Source organism: Perissodus microlepis, chromosome 16, assembly GCF_051167445.1.
Source record: "Perissodus microlepis isolate ML-2025 ecotype Zambia chromosome 16, ASM5116744v1, whole genome shotgun sequence".
NCBI classification, from domain to species: Eukaryota; Metazoa; Chordata; class Actinopteri; order Cichliformes; family Cichlidae; genus Perissodus; species Perissodus microlepis.
In genome coordinates, this window is record NC_140476.1 from 21,894,630 (window position 1) to 21,916,767 (window position 22,138).

Sequence of the window (22,138 nt, forward strand, 5' to 3'; positions counted from 1 at the left end):
AAACCTCCCCCCCGCGCCCGCTTCTCTTCCCCGCCAATCTCACACCTGATGTGTGGGGGCTGCTGGGAGCCGCATGCCAAGATGAATAACAACCGGCTGTTAGTCACGATAGCGCACGAACACACGCCGCCTCTCTCTCTCTCCTTCTCTCTCTCTCTTTCACTCGCTCTCGCTCTGTCATCTTCTTTCTCACCTTCTCTCTCGTTCTCCGTGAGACGCGCAAACAGCGTTTTCTCTGTGATTTACGAACACATTGAGATTCCGTTTCACTTCTCTGTCTCTCTCTCTCTCCACTCACCACAGTGCAACATTGACATTTGGGCTGAAGGTCACACCGCACATTCCAGTGTCTTCCACACTGCGCTCACAACCCGTTATCAGCGTGGTTGGTGGTACTGACTAGGTGACAATATGTGTGTGTGCGTGCGTGCGCGTTTGTGTGCGTGCGTGCGTGCGCGTTTGTGTACGCGTGAGCTAAGACCACAAAGAATTTTCTGTGTTTGCGGTTCAATATCTGCTCTGGCTGGTATCTGCAGATACAGTCAATGTTTGCAGATTGAGACAAATCTGTGGAGAACCCTATTGATTGTGGTGTTTATTGAAATGCAACCACGCAGGTTTGTGGTTCAAATTTAAATAAAAGAGAGAAATTAAATATAATATATACACGTAATGTTTTGGAAAAGCTTGTCTTCATTACATGTTCCTAAGCCCTGAATTTGCCATTTTACACTTTAAAAAAAGGGGGGGTTTGTACCAAAACCCAACAAGTATTTTCCGTACAGGTGGCTTGTGAACACCTGTAACAGATGGTAACAGTCAGTGTGGGAAGTTAAATGGCCTAATTACAAATCCTGAAGCAATTATTTCTCACTGGGAAGAGGGCTAAGATGATGTTGCAAAAAAAGAAGGAAAAAAAAGTAAAATGACTTTTTGTAGAATTAGCACATCATTAAACTTAAACATCTTCCTTTACATAAGCATTTCAACACTGGTATAAACAGAAAATTCAGCCACTCATTTCGATGCCCTTCAATTCGTATGTCTTTGCTGGGATTGGCTTCAGCTACCTGAGACCCTGAAAGGAGTAAGCAAAGGTACACTGCAGAGGACAGATGGCATTCAGAGCTTTATAAAGCTCCTTTCAGACGTGGAATCTGTGACATTGCCGACTGAATAGATCTGCTGAAGGAATGGATTTTAACCTACGCTAACAGCAGGAATAACAATGATGGTCAATCTGAAATTCACATAATTCAAATGAGTAATCCCAGCGATCATTTTTGCTCAATGTCACAGCAAAGCGGATGTTTTTTTTCTTAGGACTAAAATGTATTGGAAAACTTTGGTGATCCCAGACTTTTAATCTGTCACCACAGATTTAAATTTGCCCATTTAATTCACGTGTCTATTACTTTACAGTTAAACTGAATTATACCTGCTAACCAGCTGCATATTGGATGGTTGCTGAGCGTGTCTACATGGACCTGCGTATCCTGGTTATGACAATCTTTTAGAAGTACTCTGTTTTTGTCTTTGCGTCTTTATTTCTGACACTTGAATGGGCCTTTGTTCTAGGTGTTAAGAAACCTGGATATGCTTCTGAACATGTTGAAGTACCCTTATACAGCACATCCAGGTGTCTGAATGCTCCAGCCAAGTTACCTCATAGAAACACAAATAATGGTGGGAGCCAGACATTCAAGTATACAGAAGACAGTTTGCAGAATGCCTGTTTCTCAACATGTAGAGTGAAACAAGTCAGGTCAAAGCCACCTGGGCTTAAGTTTAGTAGCTATGAAGATGAACTGTGAGGAACTATTTGCATGCCTAATCAAATGTATATAAGTGTCATATCCTGAATATGGTTAAAACCAGGATAAGCTTAGGTAACCTGGGATACTCTGTCCATGTAAATGCACACATTATGACCATGTTTGCATACTTAGCGCTGAACTGTAAGCATTTAACCAAATGCACAGTTTCAACCAGTATAAGCCTCGATTGAGAGCTCGTGTCAGTGCAACAGCCTGATTGGTTCCTCGCGTGTTGGGTTAAATATTTTCAAGTGACACGAACATGTATTTACCTTTATTTTTTGTCACCCAGGGTTGATTCGCATCAGTGCAAGTCTTTGAACAGACTATTGTATGCAATCACATGAAAGATGACTGAGTGTCTATTCAAGCGTAACCACTGTGTATAAATAGCCTCCAGATTTAAATAACGATGCGGTTCTCACAGGTGTGTGTGAACTTTACCTGCATGCCAGTTGGGCTCAGGAGGCTCCACCAATCCCTATCCAGGCCAAACACAAAGGCATTGGCCAAGCCGTGGAGTGGTGCCGACAGGACATGCAGAAGTGTGAGGGAGAAGGACGGTGCCTTAGGGTAGAAGGCGTTATGGAGCCTGGAGGAGGAGAAAAAAAAGAGAAGACAGAGAAGTTTTAAGTTCTCCCATAAAAAAAGTTGTAAATACAGAGACAACTAGGAGCAGAGCTTTAGACGTGACGATGGAGTAATTCAGGGAGAAATCAGAGGGAGAAGACGGCAACGGGGGAAAGGGGAACGGCAGAGAGCGAGAGGTTGATAGAGCAGCAGAAAGAGAGGGAAAAAGAGGCAGAGGACAAGTGAGTGACAGAGTGAGGGACAGGGTGAGAACGAGAAGTAATGAGAGTGAGTGGCAGAGGCAGAAAAAGGAGAGAGAGAGGAAAAGGGGAGGGCGAAAGAGCGAGTGAGCTTTATATCAGCGTTTAAGAGCCCATTAGGCAGCGTGAGACGGCTGGGCTGACACATTCTTGGCTGCCGCTTCGACAGCACGCAGCACTTTACAAGGACAGGGAGATGTGTAGCGCTCAACTCCCTTCCTCTCCTTCTCACCCCCTTTCTCTCATCTCAGTTTCCTACTTCTCCTGACCACAATTTCGCCGTCCCTTCTTTCCCTTCTTTTTCATTCCGCGCACGTTTCCCCCGCACGCTGCTCGGCCTCACTCAGATATCGCCCCCCTTTCCTTTGCATTCAGTTTCATCTATCTGGATATCTCATTTTCATCTTGACTCGTGAGAGTGAGCCGCTATTCCTTTCTTTTCAATTTCCTTCCCCGCGCCTGGAAACCTGGGGCACGACTAGGAGAAGAACCTGATATTGTATGGTGCGGCTGAGAACTAATGGCTGCCTCTGAGAACGATGCTGCTCCGCCATTAACCCTGGATTAACCTTGTATTAGCACTGCTCGCTGGGCTAGCCCGCCACTAATGTCTTTTATTGATCTATTAGCGTGAGAATCAAACCGCCGCGCGGCTCATGGCATTTTCTGCATGTGTTGTGTTCTTGGGTTTGGTGTGCAGCACGAACTAAGTGGCCACAGTGGTTGACCTCAGGGTCGCCAAAGTCATCTGTGTCTTGGGGGAGGGTGGGCCACTCTTGTATTGTGGTTGCACAGAGTTACGTGGGACTCTCCAGTCCCTATTCCTATGTGACTGTCTGACTCAGAGAGATTTTTTTTCATTAGTTTTTGAAATGACAATTATATTGGGGAAATCTTTAGCAATTTTAACATCGCTGTGCTTTAAATCACTCTCTGTAGCAATCACTTCACAATAGCACCACAAATACTGAGCCATCACTGCACCCTGCACATGAACATGACGAGTCTTCGTGGCTGTAGTGACATCAGCCAGGCTAATAAAAATAACTCCTGGTGACTAACCAAATGTGTTTTATAAAAACAATGTTAAATGTCGTGATGCTATTACATCACTGTCACTTTCTAGTCGCACAGGAGGGGGATAATGTTTTAGAGAATACTACTCAAAAGACTGGAAACTTTCTATTTACAATAACAGGACACTGAAGGCCAGATCAAAAATAAACAAAAAGCTTTGTGTAGTGGAGACGTCCAAAGTAGGTTCAGGGCTTGCAACAGGATTTATTTCCAATAGGAAACACATAAACTTACATTGGCAGGGTTATCCTTGAGAGGAGTTTCATTTGATGACAGATGGTTTAAGCACTGAAAAGGCAATGGATAAATCCATTTTAACACATTTAAGCACAAAGCAAGCAATGAAAAGCACCCAGGTGCCAGGAAGTGGAGAGGAGCGACTCTGTTACTCTAAACTAAAATCTAACTAAAATCGGAGCAAATTGATTTATATTTAATATTTGTCATTATTTTTGGAAATGACTAAAAAGTTAATGCAATGTCTTACATTTCTAGAGACATAAATAAAATAAAATAAAATAAAATAAAAACACTATATATCCCAAACAGGAGTCCTCTCTTTCTTACTGGGGATTTACACTTCAGCAGGAAATTCGTCACCTCAATGTGAGGGGTGATAATCATAAGCATCAATATAAGGATTTCAGCTAATTTCTGTCTATCAGAAAAAGGAATTGGAAAACTTGAGCAACAAAAATGTTTTCCCCCACAAAAACCATGGAGCAATTAACACACAAGTCCACCAGCACAAACATAAACACTTCAACGTCAGCCACGTACACGGGCCAAACTGTCGGCTCGATTCAATCTAAATCAGGCCTCAGTAGTAGATGGCAGAGAGTCTGAGTAGTGAGTCTTTTGCTAGTTTTCACCTGCATTTCACAATTTTCTGCCCAGTCTGTCAGGACATCATGTCCAGAAAAAAAAAAAAAAAAAAGAACTACTGAGCTCATTTTTGTGCTTGAGTTCTTTTGTGTACGTAGACTTCTTCTGCTTCTGCATCACGGTCTTGAAAAAGGCTGTGTGCACCACCCATTTTTAGACGGGAAGATTTTGTTCCTGGAGATAAGATGGAGCTCCAGTTGGGATGTCGCAGCTGTATGAAACTAATAGCTGGTGCAGCTCCTTTGGTACACACAGCTGCTTCAGGTGCGCTGTCAACAGCAGCCTCTTACACTACCAGCAGCAGCGATAGCAGAGCCTGAGTTTCTGCTTGATGAAAATATAAAAACGAGGCGCTGTACATGCTTTTTTTCTAATGTCTGATAACTTCCAAATTAGCCAGCTTTTTCTTCCACCTTGCTCTCGCCAACGTGACAACTAAAAACACAGCGTTGATTTATATTACCCAAGCGAGATATGATTAAAAAAACCCTGCATTTTCAAAATATTTTAAGGTTATACATTTTCGGATCCATTTGTTATTCCTAAACTTAACCTAGCCTTGCCACTCGCACTTTTGTGTCATTACAGTGTGTTTATTTACAGCAAATTCCAACCCGATACTACAATAACGACCGTGAATGTTTTTTTATTGTAGTGCATTTGCAGACACGGTTTTGCTAAATCTGCTTTCTGCTTCATTTTCATACAGATAAATTCCCAACCTGCAAGCCACTCTTAAATATGAAAAGAAAAAGATAAAACTTGCAACAGAGGCTATCCATCATTTTAATTGTGGTCTCTTGGAGCAATAATACATAGATGATTATTTTTTTCCTGATGTAACCACACTCAATAATCTCAACGTTTAAGTGAAACCAAACTCTGATCCTTAAATGCGTCAATAAAGGCCTTCAGTCACTGGACACGTTAACATAATATTTGCAAATATCAAATCAAGCTTAATTTTTATGATTCAAATAAGCATATCTGACCAATCGGACCGCTGCACTTGGCAACAAGTGTGCTGTAGCTCAAAATGTGAACCAGTATTGGATACACAAACAGTAAAATAACACTATTTTACCTCTTACACACAGCTAGATGCTGCTGCGGGTCAATCGGCTCTCTGAAATGATTTCCCCATCTCCTCAGATGTGCTCCCAGCTCTGCCAACAAGAGTTCAAACTGCCCCACTGACAACATAAAATGTATGGAGGCTATGAAGACATAGGCTCCTTGCAGCTGTTGCATACACTAACATCTTTTGCTTGAACAACAGTCCAGTTCTTTTTTTTTGTTAATTTAAATTCTTTACACGCCATAGAATTTGACTGCTGTCTGCTCATTGCTAATTTAACAGAAACCATGAAGTTTAATGATGCCAAATTCCCTTTTCTAGTATAAATGAACCAACTACAATGTCTGCCAAAATCTTTCATTTATAGAAAACGGGGATGCACGATTCAGTGTTTATTTCTATTTTTTGCCTTGATACTGATCCCGAGTCTTTTAAATGTGTATCTGTTTGGCGCACCTTTCTGACCCAAATACTGAAGGTCCAGATTCAAGAACAAATGATCTTTAATTGCCAATATGGATTAGATTTTAAGCTTCTTTGGGCAAATGCAACTGTAGAAATTGAGAACTGCGTAAAGTGTCTCACTCTGTTTGAGTTTGGATGACAGAGAAGCTCAGTCTCCTCGTGGTTTATGGTTGTTATTACAAATATGTTTTAAATTGGCATGCCACAGTGGAGGACCGTAACTATGAGAGAACTTAGCCACACACACCAAAATAAAAGAAAAAGGGGAAAGAATCGTAGTGGCTACAGACGTCATGCCCTGCCTTCACTCCATCTATGCTACAAGCAAGGTAGGCCTGGCCATTTGGAAAGGCCTAAGGAAATGCGACTGTTTCATGTACCTGTCACTTTCTAAACAAACACACACACGGCTATGGTCTTTGGCCCCATTATGAAGTCCTAATCAGTGAGCGATCCAGCTATGGTACCTGCAGTCGGCTGAGAAAGGATGGTATCTATGCCATTTTATGAAGGAAACCTGATAGAAAATTAGACTGAAATTCAAATTAGAACAGAATTATTATTATTAAACCAAAGAAGCTAAATGCAACAAATCCTTCTGAGAAAGTCTAAATGGTCCTGAGGGTTCCCCTCTGCTTTACCATCGAGTTGCTCAGAGAATTAATAATTACTCACAAAATGTATTAATTAATTAGTGAAAGCTTAAATTATGCGCTGACAGAACTCTTTTTTAACAAGTGAATGAAACAGTCGGCACTGGTTGAAAACCAGACTGTTTCCTAACAAAAAAAGACTGCATAAAGATATAAGGGATACATGTCGCCATCTAAGCTTTGAGGATCTTTATACCTTTGTGCCACTGTGCCCATATGCTTTTGCCACATTCAGGCATTTTTATTTTTACTTGCATTCTGCGGGAAATGCAGACAGTATAGCATCACCTGATGCCACGGGCTGGGTTAGGGCATATTGTAAACAGTGTGACAGTAAGCTTAAGCGTGGGAAGAGTGCTTGGTTCACCTCAACTCCAAACAATTCACAAGAGGTTAGACTTCTTCTAATATTCTCCTGAACGATAGGTAGCACCACTCAAACCATACCGTCATATCAGTATTGATATAGGAAGAGAAGATGTTTTTTCCACAGTCTCACAGAAACTGTTGCACCATCTCCTTCTGTCTGATCGGTAACTTTTATATCATTATTATTGCAGTAAAAACCATCATGGTCGTACCTCAACCCAGCTGCGATAGCAGTGGTACGATGTGCCAAGTAACAAAAGTCAACAGGTCAAAGAAAAACGAAAACAGCGGTGCATGTGACAGGGAATAAACGGTCACCAAAAGCGACCGGAGAGATGTTGTACTGTAGGGAAGAGAGAGCTCAGTGTGAAAGTGAAGCTGTCAATTTACTTGCCAATCTATGTTCCCACCCTCATCTTTAAGACCACAAGCTCTAGATCACAAGTGTCGAACTCCAGGCCTCGAGGGCCGGTGTCCTGCAGCTTTTAGATGTGTCCTTAATCCAACACAGCTGATTTAAATTGCTAAATTACCTCCTCAACGTGCCTTGCAGTTCTCCAGAAGTCTGGTAATGAACTGATCATTTGATTCAGGTGTGTTGACCCAGGATGTTATCCAAAACCTGCAGGACACTGGCCCTTGAGGCCTGGAGTTCGACACCCCTGCTCTAGATAGTGACCTAAAGAATGAGACTGAGAATACAAGCTGCAGAAATCAGTTTCCACTAAAGGATGGCCGGACGTTCTCTTAGTGATAGGGTGAGTTGTGTCGTTTGGCAGGACCCACTACTTTGCCACATCAAACAAAACTAACTGAAATAGATCAGATATCTGACTAAGACGCCTCCTGGATGCCTCCTAGGTAAGATGTTTCGGGCATGTTCTATCAGGAAGACCTAATTCCCGCCGGGTGAGCTGGAGAAGGGAAAAGGAGGTCTGGGCTTCTCTGCTTAAACTGCCACCCCCACGATCTGGAATCCAGAGCAGTAGAAAAACGGATGGGTGAATGAACGGATGATTAAAGAGATTTTAGTGTATTTTTTCTTGTCATTTGTGCACATTTTGTTCATTTTTAGCAGTCTTACAAACAGCTCCTAAAACTTTTAGATTTAAGTTACGCAAACTTTGTCAAAACCAAGCAGGCACATAAACAGGCTGTTGTTTTTTTCCCTTAAAAGCCCAGTGAGAACTGCAGGAGAAAAGCACAGAAGATGATTATGGAGATTCATCCACAAATCTGGTTATAATCCTCTCTTATCCTCTTTTGCAGCGTGAGGTTGCAAGGTTTATTTGCCATTAATCTGTCTCCATTTACCTTCCAACAACCCTTTAAAAAGTTGTGACGGCCAGAGGTCGAATATAAACCGGCAACAAGAATCTACCTGCCGTAATTCTGGATAAAGGTGTCGACTAAACGTCTAAACGAAGCTTAAAATAAAACCAACAGTGCAGCCAGTGGAGCGTAGAGTGGCGTATCCTGGTACTTGTCAGAGTAGGGACCATTTCAGAACTGTTTTCTGGGTTAGCCTACCGCGATATCTCCGAGGACCAGACCAGCTGCTAGTCACATTCATTTCACTTCCCATTAAAGGTGAAATAAATCAGGAGTCCCCACACAACCTCCTAAGAGACGCAGGAAACACACACACAAAGACACACACACGGACACGCACGAAGAGGAAGTTGGACACATGTGGATACGCATAAACACACATCACTGCCCGTGCGTGTGCAAAATAGGTGTCTACATTCAGTCTAACCTGGGTCACATACGCCGAGAATGTCAGAAGGAGAGGAAATGCAGTGGATGTGTGTTTGTGTGAGCGGCTGTGTGTGTGCGCCTGCCTGCGTATGTGTGTCTCTCTGACAGCACAGCGGTGAGAGTGAGTGGGTCTGTGTGAAGGGGGGCTATTTCTGGCGTCTCATTTTTTTTTCCTGCTGCCGCAAAGAAACACGATCGGCGTCCGGGAAACGAGAGCTGGCAGCAAGCAATCATCTGCCTGCCACACACAAACACGCACACACACACACAGACACATGCAGGCGCACACACATGCGTGCGCACACACACAGACACACACACAGACAGCACCTCGCAGCGCTGAGCAACACGCGCCATGGCAACGGAACAGCCGCAATTAGAGGCGAAGAGCCTTTCCCCTCCATCGAGGGAGAGACGGAGAGCAAAATGAAAGGAAGAAAAAGAGCAGGCGAGGGGGAGAGAAAGGGAGACAGGAAGGCGGGGGGAGGGGGGAGGCTGGGCAGAGACGAGTGTCAGAGAAACGGCGCTGCACAGGAAGGAGAGAAGGGAGAGCGGGAGCGAAAACGGAGAAGACGATAAAAGAGGTGAAAACGTGGAAGAGTGAGGAGGCCGTGGAGGGGAACGAGGGGCCGAGAGCGATGGAGGAGGAGGAGCAGGGAAGAGGGCAAAGGGGTGAAGGAGCGAGGCTGAATGAAAAAGACTAAAAAAGAAGCCGAGGAGGCAGAGAGAGAGAGAGAGAGAGAAGGGAAGGGAAAGAGGAAGAGGAGGAGTAGGAGAGATATCTAAAAAGACAGATTGCAAGACATGAGTGAGACAAACAAAAGAGATTACGTGCGAGAGAAACCAAGATAAGACTGGGGGGGGCAAGGAGGTTAGATAGAGAGAAGGGAGAGATGGAGAGGCTGGTGGAGGCGTGCGGAGGATGGGGGAGGATGGTAGGGGGTGGTAGGCTGTTTCTCCTGTGTGAGCCAGGCTAATGAAAGATGAATGAGGGAGGCAGTGGTGAGAAGGAGTGTGGCTGCGGGCGATGCCTGGCTGAGCTGCTGTGTGCGCGCGTGTCGGGGTTTTGTGTGTGCGGCGTAGTTGAGCAAGTCTCACAAAAGGGATGATGCTGTGTACACAATATCGGGAGCAAATGGTCAACAACAATAAACACGAAGACACGCTTCTGCGCTCACACTCGCGGGCGCATGTAGCCTTAAGTCTCAGCCTGCTACCACCTGTAAGCATGCAGTCAATCATTAGTACTCGCGCAGCGTCTCCGAAGCCTCGCTCACTTATTCAGACCTTCCATCTATCAAGCTGTCACTCACTCTTTGAACCCGTCTATCTCACCTTCCGCATTCTCTGCAAAATCCCTCATTTACTGCCTCTCCCTATCTCCTCCAATATCCCACCCTGCCAGTCTATACCACTTTCCTTCCCTCCGTTTCGATTTCCTCCTTCTATCAGCGTTCACCTTTTCTTTTTCTTTTTTTTGTCTGCCTCTAATCGTTGTGCCGAACATCCTCAGAGCTGTGGGTGAAACGCACTTAAAACAGCTTGGACGAGAACTCCTTCCCCAGAGTGGAGGGCAGCCAGACAGAGAAGTCATCCTGAACCCGATTGCACTTCCTCCGCTCTATGACTGACTGCTTTACTTCTTTTTTTTTCCTCCCTCCAGACAAATCACATGCTTCGCAGTGCCCAAACAAGGCTCTCATTCTCCCTGCGGTGCCGCTGCTGACAGCGAATCGGAACTTTTCTTTGACTAGAAAGTCTAATTCTGTAAAATTGAATTTGATATCCAAGATAAATTATAGGTGGGACAAAATCAATGCAACTATGGGACAGTAAAGAAGGAGATTTATATATAATTTTTTAAATGTATGCCAAGCTCACATGATATTCTACTGCCTTTCCTGAAGGTTTCAGAAAAATTTTAGCTTTTAAGCCCCTAAAACTAAATCCAGCTCAAAGGTTTCTATTATATCTATATTTCTAAAACATTTAAAAAGACAAACACTAATCTCAAACAGAGAGGATGAAAAATGAACTAGACATTGTCACAGTTTATTTTCGTCTAATTATTCTTCACAGTGCTTCGAGCCATGATAGCCTTTTAAAGGACTCAAAATATGGTAGAATCCACTTGTTGAATCCAGATTCTTCACACGTAAAAACTCTAATCTTTGTGGTTTTTCCTCTCAATAATCTCAATAGACAAAGCAATAAAGAAGATTTTTTTAAGCACTCAACACTGGGTTTTTTAAACTCAGTGCCTGAAATTCATTTAAATTAAAGCTTGACCTGTTGATCCGTTGGTTGCTTGCGTCTCTTTGATACATGTGTGGTGGCCTTCAGGGCAGCAAAAACCCAGGACAGGCTTTTCTTTGTACAGTGACAACATGTGATCAACCGCGCAAACGTGTGTTCAGCTCTATTGCTTGGGAACTATCTGCTAGAGGATGGTGCGCTTTATCTTCTTTCTCCTGGGTGTAACGACATGTAGATGAAACCACGGTCTGCATGGGCGTCGTGCTAGTGTGTCTGCGTGCGTGTGCGCTACAACTGAAAACTGGAAGATGAACTACTTTGAGCATAAGGTCAATATGGGTGTAAATGCTCCCATTACAGACAACCGCACATGCTTGGTCCAAACACGTCGATTTTTGCCAAAATTTCTGGAATAATCCTGAAACACACAAACAAGCACACCTGCATGGGATGCGCACACACAGACACGCACACACACGGTAACAGACAAAGCGGCATACACAGACCCCAGGGACTAAAGCGGCTAACGTTCACCAACAGAATAAAACCCAAACAAAGAGACATCCTGTTTCCTGGAACACAACACCGCTCAACGCACTGTGCTGGGAGCCAGTAAATGCACGCGCACACACACACACACACACACACACAAACAAAATCTCTTCGTGCATCGAAGCATACGTGTTTCCCTGCACCTGATTCATGTACCTGCATGTGTCTGTGCGTCCAGTGATGCCACTGGCTGTGCCTCAGAGTGTTTGTGCGAGTCAGTTCGTCCTTGTGAGCGGCTGTGGCTAGAAGTGTGTGTCCGTGTGTGTAGGGGTGGGTGCGTGTGTGTGTGTGTCTGTGAGAGGGAGGAGGGAGGGAGGGAGAGCAGATGATAGAGTAGGCTTTAGCTATTCCCTGGAGTGTGAGGCAGCGTTTACGGCACTCACAGAGCAGCCAGAGTGATGAATATTTAAAGACGTGCCTGAAAGAGCAGAGGGAGGGGGAACAGGGTATGTGTGGGTGCGTGTGTATGTGTTTATGTTTGCATACAGCAGAGTGTGAGGGAGGTTATCCAGTATCTCCTTTAGGTTTTGCATGTGTATACCATATGCATATGTGCATATACACCAGCATGACCCTGTATGCCTATATATGGATACTTGTCTACATGACCTACATGTATGTAAGAACAGTCAGGTCAGTACAGTGCAATATGTTGTGGTCATGCAAATGTGTTTGTGTGTTCTGCAGGTTTCATTTACATGTATGCAAAGAGATACATGTTACAACTATGTTTCTACTTCAAAACTGAAAATTCAGCCTTGGTGTGTGTGTGTGTGTGTCCAGCCTTGATACGGGTGGCCCCTATGTATGTATGTATGTATGTGTGTGTGTGTGTGTGTGTGTGTGTGTGTGTGTGTGTGTGTGTGTGTGAAGTACACACAGCCCTGTAGACCATCTCGCCGTCTCGCTAAATGGGGATGAATAGCGGAGAGTCACTGCTGCTCAATGGGAGACGAATGGCTGTGTGGCTCTCCGTCTCCAGCTGCACACCAATCACTGCCCGTGATGCAAACACAAGTGTGCGCATGCAGGCGCTCACAGTAGGCATGGTCACATAACCACCAAATATTATGTGGGTCGAACAGCTGTCTGTGGCTACGCTATCGCACAGGCAATCGGGTTGCTCAAAGAGCATGACATCTGATGCTACAGACAGGTCAGATTTGCAAACATTGATGTTCTCTGTGTGTAAATAGGTTAAAATAAAATGTCAAAATTAAAGGATTAGAGGTTTCACTCTTAAGTATGTGCTTTCTTAAAATGTTAACTTTCACTCTGCGCAATTACAGTTTAAACCAAGCTAATCTCAACTTTAGTGGCAAATCCCTATAGACTGTCATGTCACTCCTGCAAAACCGCAAATCAAAGCATCCCAAAAAAGACAAGAATGGTTCATTTTGCCTCTAGATCTGAAAAACAAAACAAAACACCACTTATCTGCAAGTTATATCAAGTTCAAAACTTATTTTAGCAAACAGGACAACGCTGCCACTCTTACACTGTAAATTGAAAGTGAGGCGATGGATAAATAAAGAAGGCTTGCAGACAAAAAAAGATGAGAGTTTGGAACCTCACATACTGCCTTTCAGCATCAGCTTACTTGTTCAAGTAAACAAAATACACCACAAAAGATAGTAAGGGTATACAGTACGAACCACACACCACACTAGACACACACGTACACACGGGGAGTCACAAACACACGTCCATATGCGCTGAATGCAAGATATTCCGAGAAGCGTAGAGGCAAGGAACGGAAGGAGGGGACTGTAGAAAGGGAAGAGAAAGCAGGAGTGAGAAAGAGAGAGGGAGAGGGAGAGCAAGAGCGCATCCTGGGATGCAGAATGCCGAATACAGTGTGATAAGAGTTAATGTATCCCCCCCACGCCCCTCCCTCCATCCCTCCCGTTTGGCTCTCTCTTTCTTCCTCCCTCCATCCATCCATCCCTCCCTCCCTCCCTCTCTCCTCCTCCCCCGCCTCCTCCCCGTTCTCTTTGAGGGATGAATAATAACTGCTGCTCTGAGATTTCCTCCCTCGTTTTTCAAAGCGCAGAGCGGAGATGGGGAAGGTCTGCCTGGCCCGGGTTGCGCGTGTGCGCACGCACACAAAAGTGCAGACACGCACTGAAGCACACACAGATGCGTGCGCACACTGTCTTGTTCTCGCTGCTCGCCTGGAGCAGGGAAATCAGATCTCCTCCAGAGAAAGACGAGTGGGGGTGTAGGGGGGCTAGGCGCTGTAGGGAGCCCATACAAAAAAAATAAATAAATAAAAAAATAAAAATCTTGTGCTAGCACCATATAGGCCTATGCACACACCACACAGACAGCACTGAGTGAAACCAAGAATAACTAGGAGGATGCAAGCTACCTCCTGGAGCGGCAGGGTGAACTCAAGGTTACAGACACATCACCGGTTCAAGCCCTGCCGCCAGGGCCAATCTATCCACGCTGAAGCGCCCCCCTGCACAAGGCGCGTAACCCTGATTGCTCAAAGCCAAGCGGCTTTGAAAACTGGAGCTACAGCTTCAAGACAAAGCCGTAAAGAAAAAGAAGGGGAGAAAAAAAAAAGCACTGAATGGTAAGGCCGATTTGGTGGTGGGCTTTGGTGTTTTAAAAGGGGATCGGGGTGCTTTTGAGGAGAGCAAGAAGTCTTGGCAAAAGACGAGCAGGCTGTCCGGGAGGAGCACTTGCACATCGAGCTGCGACGTGCCACAGAAATCGGCAGCTAGGTTCCGAAGAGAGGGCTTATTTATGCAAACAAGCGTACAAGCGCGCACAGTAGGAATCTAGACAAGCCTTGTAAACAAACACACACCCACACCATAAAGCACACAGGGGAGGCGATGTGAGAAGCAGACTGTGAAAACTCTAGTCGTGCCCAGGCAGTGCTTACACACACACGCACACAGACGCACACACACACACAGACGCACACAAAGAGCCGAGAGAGAATGAAGTGGGAGAGCGCGAGAGAAAGAAGGAGAAGGAGAAAGGGGAGGAGAAGGAGGAGGGATGAGTGCGAAGGTGCGAGTGTCTGGTGCTACTTTTGTGTTGCCAAATGAGGGCAAGCGAATGAGTGAGTGCGAGAGAGAGAGAGCGAGCGTGTGAGAGCGATGGATGTGTATAGCGAAATGACGTATAATGGCTTGTCCGTGCGAGTGTGTGCAAGCGCGGGCGACACGAGATAGGAGCGTTTTCCCATTTCAATTCGCAACAGCTGGTGTCGAATTAACACATTTACCAGTGTGCATTTGGAACAGATTAAAATTGCGTGTGGCGTGTGACTATGTGCGTGTATGTGTGTGTGTGTGTTTGTGTGTGTGTGTGGCAGCAGCAGATGAGGGCCAAAACAAGAGTGTGTTTGTGTGTGGGAGTGTCTGTGTATTAACGCAATGGATCAGGGCAGGGAGAAATGGCACAGAGAGAGAGAGAGCAGCAGAGAGGGTTGCACAGCGAGCGAGCGAGAAAGAGAGAGCTCTACCCGACGGCTTTAGCTGCTGCCCTGGGCCGTCTCTCTAAGCCCTGTTTAGGAGGCTTTGGAGCTCAGATAGAAATAATCCCCCACTCAGACACACACACACACGCTAGGCATGCACACACAAAATAAAAAACGCACGCACGCAAACACATGGGAGCTGTCGCGGGCAGACGCGAAGAAGCACACACTCCGGTTGAGGCGGACAAACAAGTGCGCACGCATTCACGCCGACACACACACACGCACACACACACGGGAACAAGCAGAGACAGCACATTCGCCTCGACATGAAACCAACCACCCACGCGCGCGCACGCACGCTCTCATATACAACAAAACACACACACTAAGGCTGTCTGCCGTGCGGAAGCAGAGCACAGCGACATCGGCACGACACCGTGACAAACACTTTACACACTCCAGCACTCAGCAGAGGGGAGGGAAGGAAGGAGGGAGAGATGGAGAAAGAGGGGAGGAGGAAGAGGTGGAGGATATGAGGCAGGGGGAGGGAGGAGAGTGAGTAGGGGAAGGGGAGGGGGGGCTAACAAATTAATAGGAGCCGGAGATATATACAGCCAGCGCTGCTGAACGGGGGAGGAGGAGGAGGAGGACGACGACGACGAGAGAGCAATTCATTCCCGTTTTCTACTCGTTCGCTCTCTGGAGAAAGGCAGAGCCGAGCTGAGCGAGAGCGTATTTGCTCAAGAGAGGGGAGAGAGAGAGAGAGAGGGGGGCTTTGTGTCGCTGAGGAGAGGAAAAGTGGAGGAGGAGAAAAAAGGGAGGGAGGGAGGGGGTGGAGTGGGGTGACATAAAAACACAGCAGCAGAAAGATGGAGCGCCTGAGCGAGGAAGAGTGAAAATAAGAGGACAATAACAAAGACTTTTTGAGCGTAAAAGAAGGCGAGAGGAAGGGAAAGTGGCATTAAGGGAGGGAAAGGGGGTGGTGTGTGTAAGGTGGGGTGGGGGTGGGGGGGGGGCAGCGTTAGCGCAGGATGCAGTTTGTCATCTTCATCAGCCGACAGCCGGGGCACGGGAGGAAAGGGTCTGGAATGGATGGAGAGGTGAATGGGGGGAGAAGGGAAGGGTGAGGTGGCGAGCAGGGCCGGGGGGGGGGGGGGGTGAAGGGTGATGGGCAGTGTTTGAGCAGAGCCTTTGAAAGACGTTGACCCTGTAATTGACCTGTGTCTCCGCCTACATCACCGTGGCGACAAGCAGAGCCGCTGCAGCTAATCACTTAGTAACCCTGACCTGTCAATCACACCAGTGCTGTGTTGAGATGGGGGGCAAATAAATGAAGAAGGAGAGGGAGGGAGATGAGGAGTAAGGAAAGGAAAGGAAAGGGAGGGAAGGAGTAATAACAGCGCTGGGGTTATCATTTACTGGACCACCCGCCTCCTCCCACCCAACCCTCAGCCGACGAAGCTCGGGTTTTATAAAAGCCAATAAAACGCTCTATACCTCCATCTCTCTCTCTCTCTCTCTCTCACACACACACACACACACACACACACACGCCCTCCTTTAGCGTTCAACTGCTACGAATGGAAAGAGGGAGAACAGTGCTTTCCGAGAGTTCAGATAACAGAGAGAGCTAAAGAATGGGAAAGGCACATCAGGGCTTGGAGGGTGGGAGGAGATAAGATAGCAGAGTGAAGCCCCCATGCAAATAAAACAACAGAGTTTATAGCTGCACAGGTGTGTGTCTGTGTGTTACCTGTTGATGAGGGGAAAGATGGACACGAGCAGGTAAACGGAGGGATACCACTTCAACGGCTTGATCTCCTCCGCCAAGGAAACCTAGATGAGAGAAAATTGGCTGCTCACCCATGTAGAGAAACTCAAATGCTCACATTAATGCTCTCGTCTCGCCTGTGCGTCGCGCACATACACGTGCACGCGCAGCGTCAGTGTCTTCACTGGAAGATCAGAGCGCAGGGGCGAGAAACAAAGGCCAATTAAAACCTAATAAAATATTAACCTGCTGATAATACGCAACATCCACACAGTTATGAGAAGAAAACGGGGATTTCAATTAAACGAGAAGCAAATACTTTGCAGCAAATGTGAAGGGGATGAATTCAATATCTCGTGGACAAGCTGAGAGGAAGACAGAGACATGCTGCAGCAGCAGCTAAAAGTCGAGGAGGGGGGCGAGAGGCTGGTGGTGGAGAGCTTTTACAAGCCGTTATCTAATTCCCGGGAGAGGAGGACTCTTGCGTCCGGAAGAGGCTGAGAAGCGCGGCCCCTGGATTGATTTTCTGCGCTGTGCTGTTTTTTCGCCCCCCTCCTCCTCCTCAAGGCTAGGTCGCAGCAGCGGAGCCAGCGCAGAGCCTCCTTCTCTTTCTTTCTCCCTCTCTCATACACACACACTTACACACACACTTACACACAGTCGGAGCCAGGAGGCAGGCCCACAAGCTCTGGTCTCTACCCCCACATGGAGGAAATTAATTACTCACCAGAAAAACCCTGAGGCAGTTGGGCTCTAACGCAAGCATTTTAAACAATTCAGATGAAATCCAGTGGTATTTTATCTTACGCATATATGCGTGTGTGTTCTTGTGGGGGGTACCGAATGCAAGAGGCAGTGTTTCACCGTGTGAGAAAGGCTGGCTGTATGTGATCTACTGAACAGAGACCAGTCGTATTTCCACATCACTGTCTTTAACAGCACAACCCCAAGGCAAAAACCAAGCTCAGCCCGATTAGCATCTATTATCACGGGAAGCCCTGACGTCACTGGCCGTGTCAAGATCTGCCAATTGCTAACTTGTGTGTATGGTGTGTGTATGGTTGGGCACTTGAGTGTACGTATACTGCAAAGAATTTTGCAATGAGGAAGAGGAAAAAGACAGCCTGAAGGATGCTGCATGCAAAAGGCAATTTGTGGCTGTGTGAGCATGTGTGTGTATATTTTGGGGGGAAAAAAATAAATCCAGAAAAAAAAACAACTTCAAAGACTGCTTGGAGCCAAGTAATCTCAGATCAGATTTCGGTGAGGCGTAGAAACAGGCATTTGAGGAATTTCAGTGAGCCAAGGAAAGGGTGCAGAAGGGTTGAAGAGAAACAGGAAGAGTGTGGGTAAAGTGCCTCCGCTGCCTCGTGTTTTTAATCACAGTCCTCCAGTGTCAGAGGCCCCTGCGCTGCTTGGGAAGCAGAGGGGGGAATGAAACCGTAATTATGTGAAGAGGGCGCAGCGGTCCCAACGTTAATGACACACGCTAGATTACAGACAGCAATCGGGAGCGACCCATCCCCTCCACCACCAAGCACAGCACTCACCCGGGCTTGCGCTCGTCTCAGGAAAAACTTCCTCTAAAAATAAGAGGATCGGGTTTACTGAGGGCACTTTAGCATTAAATTCAAGGACTTTTTAAAGGATTTTTGGGAGTAAAATTCAGGAACTAAAACTGAATAACATAATAGATGGAAAATGTTTCTCCTTAAAAAGCTGTACCACATAAGGCGCAGCAGCAGCATCTGCTGCAGTATTTCAGACTTTCAGTTACAACTTTTAAGCCAACGTGGCTGAGAAGTCCTGAAAGTGCTCTTTTGCTGATTATTTTTATCTTGAAGATGTCAAACGTTGCCGATTCTTTGAATTACTGTGGTTTAGTAATGATGCAAACAGACACTCCTTTGTTGTGCATTCATTCGTAACTGATTACACTTCTGATGAAGAAAAAAAAAAACTTGGCTAGGTTTACAAGAAAACGGCGACTGATTACAATCCACACAGCTTCATCGCCGTAGGCTGAACACAGAAAAGTCACCAGCATCACTATCGGTAAATTTTGCCGGCGAACTGGCTAGCTCAAACCCTCAGGTGTGTGTGTGTGTGTGTGTGTGTGGCTGTGGTGAGCTCTGGGTTTTCCCCTCGCAGCTGAGAGGTTTGCTGGATGAAGGTTTGGGTCAAAATATTGCATCATTTATTTGCAGCTTGTGCATAAAAAAACGTTTAAGACAGGACATACTTTTGAGATAACTAACATTTAAAATAGAGCAGTGGAAGTTGGAAAGCCCGGTTGTTAATGTCTGTGTCATTGCTTGGCTGCTTTTGAGCACAGTGGGGATTCTCGGTCTGTGTCTTTGGCCGGCTTTTGCATGCTGCATCACGTATGATGCTCACCACACCTAACATATCACGATACAGTGATTCTGCAATATTTAGGCTATTACAAGGCAGTCGTCAAAAATACATTATATCTGTGTTAGATTAGCATGCATTAGTATGTATGCTGTCATTACCTATGTATGAACTTTATTATACATTTTAAAAATAATTTAATTAATTAGCTCTTTAATTTGACTTGTGCCACTGTCTGCTTTTTTCCTCTTCTGTGAACTGCTTCATCTTCTTTGAAAGTTATTTCACTTATATTCATTTTACTACCATTAATTTGATAAGCCTGACTTATTAAATAGCGACTTTAGTAAGTGAAGCTGGTGGGGAATCCTTTTAGACACCCTGTGCATTTAAATATAGCTGTCTGGTGGCAGGGCATCGATAACGTAACACAAGAGGAAGAACTGCTTTAGTAATATTGTGTTCCAGCCATATATTTGTATATCACTGCTGATCGTTTAACAGCTGGACAACTGATCCCTTAAAAAAAGGAGGCATGTGTGTTTTGTCAAAGTCAAACGTCCTACTGAGAGCCCTTAAGAGAAAAACCGCATACTATTCCCTTTTGCTGGCCAAGAATAAAATAAAAAGTTGATAGACCAATTAGAATACACACACATAGAGCGTACCCTCAGTGGTTTGCAAGGTTGTGCATGCATGCGCACACACACACACACACTTGTATAGACATAAAAGTAGAGGCCACTGCATTGTTACTCAAGGCAAAGCTTGTGTGGATCGGTAAACAAACATCTTGAGAAGATAACGAACAAGCGACTTGCTGTTTGCTCAGCCAGTTTTGTTGCTACCCGACGGGACTGAGCTGGTGTGTGTGCAGTTGTGCAAATGTATTTAAAGGTGCGCACGCGCGCATGTGCGAGGGGTGCTGAAAAACCGTCATCCGAATATCCTCTCGTTGACCTGTGCCGCTTCAAAACCTTGTGACAATCATGTGTGCTCATGCATGAACACAAACAAATCGCTCAAGAAATACACACACACACACACAGATGGGTCACAACATGTGACTTACAGCACTGATAACTGCCAGCGCTAGTTACGTACGTCACCACTCCAGCCAGATGCAGACGCACATGCACTCAGACAGCGGGAGGGGGGATGATGCTGCGCTGAGTCAGAGAGGGGAAAAAAAGGGTTGGGAAATGCGTGTGGACACAGGGCATTAGGGGTTTGAGTGTATGTGTGCGTGTGACAGTAACAGAGAATGTGTGAGGCACAGAAGGAGGGAGACGTGGCAGAGTGAATGGAAATCACCAGAGCCAGCGGTCTTCAGACACCCAGCAGGAATCGCTTTCTCTAGTTTACACCTGCTGCTACACACTCGTACACACATGAGCAGGAGCTCACTGGTTTGGCAAGCACAATCTGGGAGGCTGGTGTTGTTGTTTTAAAGCATCGCAGCGCGTGCATAAACTCTCATAAATATTCATGTCCATGAACCTGGCTTGCTGCTTTATTCATGCTGGGTATGAGCACAACAGTGAGAGAGACAGCGAGAGAGGGGGTGAGAAAGACAGAAAGAGAACGACAGGGAGAAAAAGAGAGAGAGAGCGTGAAGTGAAAGGCAGAGAGAGAGGGAAAAAAAACAGATGGAAATGAGCGGAGTGACCGGGAAAGAGAAATACGAGGAAAGAGAGTGTGATAAAAACCACTGCTGACTTATTTACACTCTGTGCTACACATAGCAATTAGCCCACATGAAGACCGTGTGTGTGTGTGCATTTATGTGTGTGTGGTCACACATTCATGCACACGCGACTCCGCTTAGGGTTACGCCAGTTCACCGTGCAGTAATTATGTCTGCCACTTAGGGGCAGCATCTACATAACCTTAACCCTAACCTGCCCTCCGACACCTCACCCTGCTGGGCGGAGAGGCAACACCAAACAAGGAGGAGGGAGAAGGGCGGAGGGAGTGTGAGGGATTGCTGCTGCTAGTTTTTCCTACTATGCATTAGTCATATTGTTTCAATAGCACCTGGTTAGGGAGTAGTAACGCTCTATAGTCTTCCTGGTGAACAATGCATCATGAGCAGTCAATGAACCAGGTAAAAAGACGTGGCAAAAACCTGTTTAACGATCCACTTTCTAGTACCAGAATTTTCAAAAAATCTACTTTTGTTCAGCTTTTCCAAACTCTGTGTCTCACAAGAGATGATAAAATTGTTAAAAATCAAAGCAGCGGAGACAAGAGGCTTTTAATTTTCAAGTGCAGGTCAAGCATCTTAGATTTCCATCATGCAACCAGCTATTTCATAAACCCTTCCTGCCTACATCCTTTATTTAATTTCTGTAATATTTCGTGTGTTGTGGCAACACTATGAGAAGCTTGCAGAACTGACTGCCTCACATTTAAACAGTGGCTCCATTGTGTAGTGGTTTACACATTTAAATAAAGTTGTGTCTCCAGTCACGTTGAGAAGGCTGGCTTTTAAATCTGCCTTTCAGTGAGTCCTGCTGCGATCGGAAAAATTACTTTCGCGAGATAGTTCTGTTCACGCATAACCCAGCACTAATGTGTAAAATCAGTGAAGTGCCCCTTCAGACTAGGCTAGGTTAACCCTCTCCCCAATTAATTTTTTCTATTCCCCTTATTTCTCCTCCTCCTCATGTCGCACTTCTCAATCTGTCTTGATTTACACCTATCTCCTGCTCCGTTTAAAAATGAAGCTTAAACACACCTTTACGTGCATGCACACATCTATATACACATACACAAGAGCTCACACAGGAATAGATTTGAGAGGTCAAATTGCTCCCTGCTGTGT

At 45.6% G+C, this 22,138-nt stretch overlaps 1 protein-coding gene across 2 annotated transcripts in view; it reads right to left on the reverse strand.

Moving 5' to 3' along the window:
• The window catches only part of LOC146370890 (cyclic AMP receptor-like protein A), a 52,010-nt gene that overhangs the window by 7,157 nt on the left and 22,715 nt on the right, over positions 1 to 22,138 (reverse strand). For both annotated transcript variants that reach the window (XM_084955005.1, XM_084955006.1), the window contains 2 exons: positions 16,939 to 17,021; positions 2,262 to 2,409 (listed from right to left, as the gene is read on the reverse strand). In XM_084955005.1, the coding sequence (XP_084811131.1) occupies positions 2,262 to 2,409; positions 16,939 to 17,021 (231 nt within the window). The remainder of the gene's footprint in view (positions 1 to 2,261; positions 2,410 to 16,938; positions 17,022 to 22,138) is intronic.